General features: G+C 30.0%; 1 protein-coding gene across 2 annotated transcripts; it reads left to right on the forward strand.

The window, feature by feature from the left end:
* Positions 1–3,242: 3,242 nt before the first annotated feature.
* Positions 3,243–6,500, forward strand: GEX1 (gamete expressed protein 1). Of its 2 annotated transcripts, none has more exons than XM_039049749.2 (7): positions 3,243–3,424; positions 3,623–4,117; positions 4,477–5,064; positions 5,137–5,263; positions 5,534–5,720; positions 5,810–5,957; positions 6,049–6,500. In XM_039049749.2, the coding sequence occupies exons 2-7, from the start codon at positions 3,645–3,647 to the stop codon at positions 6,296–6,298; spliced, it is 1,773 nt and encodes a 590-aa protein (XP_038905677.1). In that variant the 5' UTR covers positions 3,243–3,424; positions 3,623–3,644; the 3' UTR covers positions 6,299–6,500. The 2 variants fall into 2 exon arrangements, with proteins under 2 accessions (XP_038905677.1, XP_038905679.1); XM_039049751.2 differs by having other exon boundaries at positions 3,371–3,424; positions 3,626–4,117.
* The last annotated feature ends 4,546 nt before the right edge of the window (positions 6,501–11,046 follow it).

Here is an 11,046-nt window from a genome sequence, read left to right on the forward strand (position 1 = left end):
CAGCAATACAAGGAATAACATTTATTGAATTAACATCCATAACTCTTTATTGATGACGGTCAATTAATAACATTTACTATTTACGAGTTTTAAGATATAAAACCCAACAAAGCGATGGTTTATGTCAGACACGATAGACATTGACACCCTATGCTATCTTACCACAATGTGTCAATCCAAAAATCTTGATGAATTCAAAGAAAACTCACAAAAAAATAACCAATCCTTACCTAAATCTTCAAATTCTAATGAAGTTTGGAAAATTCCGGCGAAAACCCCAAGACAGTAGCTCACAAACGATGATGACCAAGTCGACGATGGCAACAGGATGCACGTAATGGATAGAGAGAGAAAAGGCTGACAAGCGAGTCTACCTGGAGCCGATGAAGTCTTCATAAACCAGGTGGCGGCGACTCACGAACGAAGTGACCTAATGAACTGATGACAAATCGAGCAAACGCGTGCGGATGGTCGGTTGCAGAATAGAGACAGTTGAGAGACATGAGAGAGAAAAACGACTGGCTTGGGCGGCTACTACTCAGATCGAAGGGAAGTGAGAGAATCAGGGGAAGGGAGGTCTACGGTCAGGAGAAGATTTTCTTTTCTCTCTCTTTGTTTTCCTTTTTTGCACGTTGACCAAATTTGGTAATTGAAGGGATTGGAATTCCCACAGCGGAAGTGTATGAACATATTCATGCATTAGTTTTTCATCTTATATAACTTAAAAAAATAGAGGACGAAAACAAGAGATAAACATATTTTTTTAAAGCATTCTTTCTTACAAAATATTACAGAGAGGAAAAAGGGAAATGGTGTACTAACCTTTGAAGAACCTTTCTTCATGTTTCCTCTCCGGTGAGACTATGAACAAATCTCATTCGCTTCTCACGAACTCAGCAACATAACAAGATCATAAACACGACAATAAGGACACCACCACAATATTACCTTGTTATTCTCAAGTGAGAATCACAACGAAGTTTGTGAGCTTGCCGATTTAATTTTTATGATAGGGAAGAAGAATTTGAGAAAGAGATAAGTTTTTGCATAATTTTTTCCCGTAATGAATGTCTCCTGTTCTCTCAACTTCTCTGCACACCTATGAGAGATAACTCCCACAATGTGAAAAATTAACTCCCTGGTTGTTATTAGTTTGAATTTTAAGAATTCAAATTTAAAGTAATTTAATTATATTACATTAATATAATTAAATATAACTATATATTATATCTCATATAATATATAACCTATAGTTTATTATATCACATATAATATAAGTTATAGTTTATATTCTTTCATATAACCTATAAATAATATTATATGCATATTAATTTTAATCTATAGTTTATGTATGAATCATATTTATATAATTGATATTTGATTCATATTCAAATATTTATTTCTCTCATTAAATTTTATATTATAATGTACCAACATACATTATATTAATTGTATCTCATACAATTAATTTTCTTTAATTAATTTAAACAATTCAAATTAATTCAAAATTAATTTGATTCTCATTAATCCTTATTGAGCTAACAAGGATACTTATGGACCTACGGATTGAAGCTCCAATGATACGAGATTAATTAATTGAATTCTTTAATTAAATTAATCCTCATTTATTAACTATCGATCACTCCACTAAAGCTGTACTCTTCGCACTATAGATGTATTTCTGTGTTCATTGGATATAATAAATCAATAATCATTGACCCTTCACAAATTGTTTGTAAGTACAGTGGGTCAAAATTACCGTTTTACTCCTATAGTTACATCTAAGTTCTTAAATACCATAGATCCCTCTAATGAACAATTATTCATAGTCCAACTATAACTGAACCCCTCTCGGGCTAGGAGAGGGTGTGACACCACATTGTTCAAAACCTGGAATCAGTTCTTAAGGGAGTAATTTATCTGCTTACCCTAACAACAGAAATGAGTGAGTTCCTTCTTGTGTAGCTGTGTTCCCAGCTTTTCAATCAGACGAATCCCCAAAATGGTGAGATCATTGAGTCGGCGAATCTGGTCACTCTTACACACGCATATCAAAGGACCGCCTCCTAGAGAGAAGTTTACAACTCATTCAGGATTAAGGTCAAGTCACCTAGTGTCATCCTGGTGAAATGTAAGTCTCTTCTAGTAACGGTGTTACAAAAGAGAGACTATTCATTTCATGGTCTGGTCTTATATAAACTCTCTGTGTAGGATACCCCACTCATGTATCTCCACATGAATGATCAGGATCAGATAATTTTTAATACTTACATCAATTATGAAAATTATAAATGAGCCATATCCATAGTATCATCAAGATAAGGTACCCAACTTTATCCATACATTAATAGAGAATATTACATATTTCAATATATATATATATATATGTATATAATGTTACAAAATATTTACATTAAAATAAATACATAGAACAACAATGCATCCACTTGACAAGTACAATTGTCAATGCATACAATAATTTTTTTTAATTCAACAATATAAGATATAGAATAAGAGATTCAAACTTCAAACTTCTTAGGCCAAAGATATCTTAACCAATTGAGGTATAGGCGATCGTTTACAACAATTATTACCTTAACGTGATATATAAATTAAAAGAGGTGGGCTGATTACCAAATCTTCCTCTTAGGTACTAAGTTTTTTTTTTTAAACGAAAAAGAAGCCCTAGGTCTTAGGTTAGGTTATTGAAATAAACCAAACAACAAAGATGTTATTATTATTTTTTTTTTTTGTTATATCCTCATAGTAAAAAAGAAAAAGAAAATGTCTGGATATCATTTTAGTTTTTGTACTTTGACTTCTATTTCATTTTGATCTATATATTTTTATTTCTCCAAATTTAGTCGTGGTAATTTCATTAAATTTCAAATTTAGTCCCTACTATTAATATGTGGTTAATTTTCTCAAATATATATAGACACATAAACTAAATTTAGATAATTAAAAATATAGTAATCAAAATGTTATTTTAACCATAATCAAATAACCATTGACAATGACTACATGTTAAAAAAAAAAACTACACACATATTATAATATTATATTCCCAAATATCTCCTTACCTTGTCATCCAAGTAACAAACAAACTTTTACATTTAACAATATAAATAAAGAAACGAACAAGAAAAGGAAAAAGAAAAAAGTGGCCCAATAAGTCTAAAGCAAAAATAGTGTATAAAACAAAATAAAATAAACCAAAAAGGATAAGGAAAGAAATTGGTGTAAGGAAAAAAAAACGGACAAAGGTTCGCGCCTCTTTCCAAAACGAACCGTTTTAATTCCTTTCCTTTTCAAGCAATTCACAACTGCCCACCTATAAATACAAACCCCTTTCAAAATCTCCGCCGTCGTCTTCGTCAGAAACACCACAACAAAAACTGACTCTTCAACCCCAACAATTCAGGTACTTTTTCTCATAAATTCTCAATTCTTTTCACACTTAATCCTTTCATTATTACATGTTATACACAATTTCAAAACTATCTTTGTATATCGATTAATGACTTTTTAGGGCATGTTGATGATTTTGTTTCTCTGTTGGAGTAGAATTGAATTCCACGCGATTAGGTAATCGAAGTGATTTTGATTTTGATTTTGGCAGAAGACGGTAGGTTTGGTTTCCGATGGAGCATATTCTGCTTTTGGTGATTTTGTTATTTGCGTTGCCGAAGAGTGAGTCGTGGAACTGGTTTTCGTCTTCTTCGTCTTCTTCGTCTTCGGGTTCTTCTGTTGGGTCTTTTAACCGCATTGAAGGTGGAAGTGTTTCGGAATTTGCGATTGAGGGTTTTGATGATCAAAAGGGGGTTAGGAGAATTGAGAATGCTAAGAATAAATTGAGTTCGTCTAATTCTTGCTGGGAAAGTGCTTATAGGCATCTCTTTGTGGGTTGCTCCGAGATTTTTGCTGCGGATGAGAAACGGTCGAGATTCGCGTGGCATCTTAGTGATTGCTTTCAGAAGGACTCTGGCAGGGTTGCTTTTCCTTCTTGTGATGCTAAATCCCCCATGGCCAAATGCCTCAAATACTTGAATGAACATGAGCATAGGATCTATCTTGAGTTCTATCTTGAAACTAACTCCATCTGTCATCAGCTACAGTGAGTATCCTATCTTATTGGTTAGATTACAAATTGTTTCTGTTTAGTTTTGATGGTTTTATGATTTCGAATTTGATCTCTATAGTTTCGTTTTAGTTCTAATTTGGTCTTTGTAACTTTAAAGTTTTCTTATTTGATCCTCATGACTTGACTTGGTTAAACTAAAGTATACATAGACTGTATAGGAACTAAGTTGAAACTTTTAAGACCATGTGGAGCAAATTGGATTTGAACATGAACCATAAGGAGTGAATTGAAACGATAGGGCATTTGGTTCGATCTTATTTTTTTCATTCAATTTTGGTTACCTTCCTTGTAATATTAACATCATATCCAATTGATTGTGATCTTGTTTCCAGGGCTAATGCTTTCAAGCATGACACAGAGAGGTTAGTGAATGAACTGAAGAGATCTTCGGAAGCTGCAGAAGTCAAGTTAGAATCTATTGAGGAAAAATCGGAATCTCTGCTGCAAAGTTCATATCAAATTTCTGATTCCTTGAACTCTACTGGTATTAAGATACAAAAAATGGCTCAAACATCAAGGAAACTAGAAGATCACATGGGCATTGTTCTAAAGCACTCTGAAGCAGTTTATGAACAATCCAAGAAGATAGAGACATCCCAGTTGGAACTCCAAGAAGGTCAGTTAAAACTGAGAAAAAGTTTGGAGGAAGGAATGGAAATGCTTCAGGATTCGTACAGCAACCTTAGCCGAGAGATGGATGGTTTACGAGAAGAAGCCATTGAGATCGAAAAGGAGATAACCAAAGTGGGAGATTCAATGTCTTTGAAGATGAAGTACCTCCAGAGCACAGCTGATGATATTGGGAATATGGCAGGGCTTTCATTGGACAAACAACAAGAACTTCTAGATGCTCAGTCCACAGCACTTAATGGCCTTCATTCTTTAAGCAAAGTTCAATCGGAAGCACTAGAGGAAAGCAGGTATATAAAATTAGGATTCAGAATCAAGCCAGACCTAATTAAAATTTCTCTAACATGCTTTGTGACTTGCAGGAGTAAGCTGCAACAGTTAGCTGAATATGGCCACAAACAACAGGAGGAGCTTCTTCAGCGACAAGGACAACTCCAACAACTTCATGATCGTTTAATGGACAATTCAAAATCAATCTTGGAAGCTCAGGTAAGCTTCCAGCCGTTAAAGTATTATAAAAAGATTAAATTTACGGTAACTGATATTTCAAGCTTTTGGATTTAGTGGTGATGTAACATTAGGCCAACTCTGTATTTGTTGTACTTGAAAAATGTTAGAAGAGAAAAAGAAAAGGATAAAATAAATCACTATGAACTCAAAAGCTTATGTGAATGAGTTTCATTATGAATCGTTTTATCTTTTTATAACTGCTTTAACATAATCTGAATCAGATTCTTACATTCTTCGCTCTGTTGACAGCAAAAATTTGAATCAAAGCAAGCAAGCATGTTCATTGCATTAGAGAAACTCTTCACCTTGCACAATGCAATGTTACTAGAATCTCGGCTAATCAAAGTCTTCTTCATTTACTTCACATCAATCTTCATCATCTACATGTTCAGTAGCACCAAGCAAACATACACCGTTAGGCCCTGGCTATATATCGGTAACACAATTTTCTATTAAAAAAAATCTTTTTCTCTTAGCCAAAGTCAGATAAATCACTGATCAAATAAAATATCTCATGATTTCCAGAGCTATGTGTTACATTCTTAATAGAAGTAGCGATACTTCGGTTTGAGATGTTCGACATGGAACAGAAAACATGGATTGTAAACTCAGTGCGGACAATGTTCTTACTCATTGCTTCTCTTCAGCTTCTACATGCGATTTGCACATACAGGTAAAACCATCACAGAACGTAAACCAAATGAAATTAAACCTTAGCCCATAAATGAAAAACCAATTCACTAATAATGTTTTGAAAATTGCAGAGACTATGATGTTCTGAACCATCACATGCTATTAATGTTAATGGAAAGAATCAATGGAATGCAAACACAAAATAAGTTATCTTGGGACAGTGATAGTGAGGTGAACTGGTCATCATGGATTGACACTGAGTTATCTGAAGATGTTGAAGATCCTGATTTTGTTCTCCCAGAAGAAGTGGGAGAGAATTCAATCACAACTGCTTCAACTTCAAGAAGGTACAATCTTCGACATCGACCCCTCCGTCCGTAATTTATCTTTTATAACTTAAGTTATGGCTGTACCTAAATTTTTAAAGCTTTACTTTGTAAGTTAAAATGATAGTTTCTCTGATTTGGATACACACATAGGAATGTTATGGTGTATGTACCATCTTTTTTGTACACAGTACACCGAGAAAAAGTAATGATTGTAAAGAGTTCCATCAATAGGGAAATGTTTGTTTGTTTTTCTCTGTTCTCTTGTCATGGGCAAAAAATATTGGGATTGAATATTGTGTATGAATCCATCTATCTTCATTGGCATTGGCCAATGTGTCTAAAGTTATAGTTCGAACAGGGAATTCATTTGAACCATGCTTCTGTTTAGTTTATTTACTACCCACACACTTCACCCATACATAAATGCATGCTCTTGCCTTATGACTATTCAATCACTAATCAACATAAATGCATGCTCTTGCCTCATGACTATTCAATCACTAATTTAATCAATTGCTTATACTGATAGTTGAAATTTTGTGAAAGACTCAACAAATATTAAGTGTGATAGAAAGGAGATTGTGGTTCTGTGGAGCTGATATCATATTACTTAGTGACTCTCTTTGTCTTTTAAGTGTCACTCTACTTTCAAGGTCATTTATACATACACCCATGTGTATAGGCACTTTTAAGGGTGAGCAACAGTCCGTCGGAGTCGATTTTCTGACCAACCCTCCATCGAACTGATTATGGTCGGTTTAGTAAATGCTTAAATCGACCTTGATTATTGAGGAGTAAAAGTCGATCGGTCGGTTTGGTCGGTTTTATTATTTTTTTAAAATTTTTCGATTTGGAATTTTCTCAAATCGACACCGACCAACCCTTCTCCTTCTCTGATCGATCAACTTCAGTTCAATCCATGTGCTCGATTTTTTTGTCTATCATGCTCACCCCTAGACACTTTGAATATTATTCAAAGGTACTAGTTTGAATACATACACACACTTGTGTAAAAATTAATTGATCTATTGGGTATAGAATTGAAATTTGTCTAATAGAATCAACTTTCAATTTTGTGTCTATATATTTGTAAATTTTTAAAAATGTTGGATATGCTAAGTACTTATTAATTATAAAACTAAACATTTAATGACCTACTAAACACAAAATTGAAAATTTAAAGACCTATTGAACAAAGAATTGAAAGTTAAATAAATGAAAAATAAAAATAAAATAGAATTAATTAGATATATAATTTTTTTTGTTAAAGAAAAAAAGAATGTTCACGATATATAATCAAATAAGTTATTTACTATTTTTAGGATGAAAATTTTAAATAGTTTCTTTAAAATTATATTTAGGGCTATTTTCAAACAAGCAATCAATAAATAATTATATCTTCTTAAAATTAAACAAAAGAGGGAATTCCTTAGATACAAAATCTTGATTCAGTTGAAAAAATTGAACGTTTATATAATCTAATATTATATCCTATAATTGAGGTCATTTTTGTTATGTGAGGGGAAAAAAACTAATAATAAAATATCTGTTAACCTCTCATTTTGGAGAAAAATTTCATATAGTTTTTAAAGTTATATTTACATGGTTTTTCAAATAAGTTACCTATAAATAATTATATCAATCTTGTTGGTAAGAAAATGGACGCTCATAAAATAACCGTACCTATTAATCCAATAATTTTTTTTTTTTGAATGATGCTTCGATCATATCTCAATGCTTTTATTATGAAGAACAAAAACTTTTAATTTTGAAGACTTTGAGCTATCTGATAAAATGAAGTTTAGAGAAGGAAAAAAAGATATTATGTGTAGAGAGTTTTGTATGAACGAATTTGTATTTATTAGAAGATGTGTATATATGATTTTTAATTTCAATTTACTAATTCTTTATCTATATTATATTAGAGTGGCAAAATGAGGAAAATTTTTGACTCCACGTTTTGCCTTTACTTCTTTTCAAAATTCTCGTTTTGCCTTTTGTCCTTAATTTTTCTTATTGCTCAGTTTTTTTAAACCCTCACTTGTATAATTTTATATAACACAATGGAAATTTTTTATCAACAATAACTTTTATAAAATTAATTTGTTGCAGTGATTTCTTCGTTAAAATTGTTGAATCTCAAGAATGATGTTCAAGATTTTTAAAAGATTATTGACCACTTCACTTAGTTTCATAATTTTGAAAATTTGATGATTGGCATGGATGAATGACCATTAGATTCACATATTATTCCTCCATTATCATGATTTATTCAAATTTTTTTACTCTATCATTACGCTGCAAATTTCCACGGACCTTAAAATCTGTGTAAATTGAGGACTTTTATGGATTTGATTTTTTTTGGACAAAAGTACACGATGAACAAATCATTTGAAATTTATGATCGTGTTATGAAGATTAGGTTGAGACTTGATTTGAGTAGATTTTTAATAAGATTATTTTTTCAGATTAAATTTTTATATTTTGTTTAAATCTTTGATATATTTGTAAGTGGTTAGGTTAGAGAATCTGTTGCTTTTTTCCTTTCATATCATGATTTTTTTTATTCATCTATAATAATAATTTGCAGATTTCTATTTTGTATTTTAGTTGCAAATATATGTTACTCCTTATTGATATTTATGCAATCCCCGAAGTTCTTGCTCCAATGCTTAAAAAAGTACAATTATTTTTTCTTTTCATTTATACACATAAAAAAAATATGTAAATCATTATGTTCTTAAATTTTGGATTTAAAGGGCAGTTTAAAGGATATTATGATATTTTGATATGCAATTTTGTGATTTTTTTTATTCAGGTCGTGAGTTTTTGTGACATATGTTTGTTTATCTTCATTTATAGTTTTTTTTTTATATATATTATTAAGCAGAGGTTTTATGGTTATTGATATATTTTATTGCTTTTTTAATTGCTAAGATAAGTTTATTTTCAATTGATATTCATATTGTAAAGAGAAAAAGGATAATTGGATGAGATGATGGAGAAATCATTGGGATCTAGAAAAAAACAAAGAGAAAATGAGGGGAGTTTGAGATATAGATAGAGATTTGAGAAAATTAGAGAATAGTGAAGAATGAACGGGGAAATTGATAAAAATAGAGAATTTAAAAATTCATGTAATTTTATTCTTAATTTTAAAAGTACAATCATCTATTGATTCTCCATCTCCATAATCTCATAATTTTAGGGTATTTGTTAACAAAGTTAAATATTACTATTATGTCATGAACAAAATCCATCATAATAGTTTAATGTATCTATAAATTTGGTAATCATCTATTGCTATATTGTGTAGTTAAATCAAAATTAAATATTATTATTCGATCATGAACAAGTTTTTACCTATTAATATCATTATTCAAAATTAAATATTAATTTATATCAATTCTCTTTATTTTTCTCCATTTGTTGGTAACTTTTGTTTAATTTTTTATTGTAATTTAAAATATAGGATGAGGAATCAAACCTCAGACCTCAAGATCGATAGTATAAATACTATGCCAGTTAAGTTACGCTCTTGTTGACGCTATAAATTTATTCACTTAGGTATTGTATTATTTAAAATTTGACGCATATATATCAAATGATTATTATAGACAATTTAAATCAAATGCAATAGCAAAAATAGATTTTGATGGGAGCAGGAAGTTTTATAAAAATAAATAAATAAATAACCAACAATTTTTTTTTCCATTTTGATCTAAAAAAGATTCCCCTTAGCCAAGAAGATTTATTTAGAAGTTATATAAAAATTTGGCTTTTTTTCTTTGTTTTTTTTCTTCTCTCCTAAGGTCACTGCCATCCAAAATCTATAAAAGAATTACTTCATGAAATAATAATTCAGATAGTTATTATGTCATTTTTATATCAATTTTATTTCACAAACTTTATTTGTATTATATTTTAATTTTATCATCCATATATATTTATATATTTTTATTTCATATCAACTATTTAAATTTTAAATTTAATTATAAACATATTCATTCAAAAATTTTATTTACATTTAAAAATTACTTCAAAAAATTTCAACAGTATTTGAAAATAACTCATATGCATTATCAATTAATTTGAAAGAAAAAATATATATTTTTACACTAATTTTAAATCACTTCTTTTCATGTCAAATATTTACTAATTAAACTCAATAAATGTTGGATCAAAATTTTATGTTAAAAAAACTATTAAATTGGAATTTTAAATTTATTCTAAACATTTATGTGAAAAAAAACTCTACGTGCATCGCACATGTCTCCGAACTAGTTAATAAAAAAAGGGTTCCATAAAAGAAAGATTTTTGAATAAAATTATGAAATGATACGAGAACAAAATAGGAAATGAAAGATCTAACGACAAAAAATAAAATGAAAAAATAAATAGAGAAAAAAAGAAAAAGAAAATGCATGAAAGATAGTACAATACATGAAGCATTAAGGGATGTGATTGTGAGGACAAAATAGGTATAAGAGCAACAAGAAAAGTTAAAAATTCTCCTCTTTTAGTGAAAGTATAGTTGAGATTTTTAAAAGGATTGTTTTTAAATATAAAAAATATTTAAAAATATTTACACTTTAATAAAAAGTTCCAAAAGTATAAAACACTTTTGAGACTTTTTGCTAAATATTTTTTAAATTTTTCTATTTATAACAATTTTCCTTTTAAAATTCAATATATATGATCTATTAAGCATAAAAATTAAACTTAAAAGACCTATTAGACACATTTTCAAATGTATGGACCAAATAAACACAAGGTTGTTTTTTTATAGAGAAAATAAAC

The sequence above is a fragment of the Benincasa hispida genome, chromosome 11 (genome assembly GCF_027475165.1).
Source record: "Benincasa hispida cultivar pf3 chromosome 11, pf3_genome.v1.1, whole genome shotgun sequence".
NCBI lineage: Eukaryota > Viridiplantae > Streptophyta > Magnoliopsida > Cucurbitales > Cucurbitaceae > Benincasa > Benincasa hispida.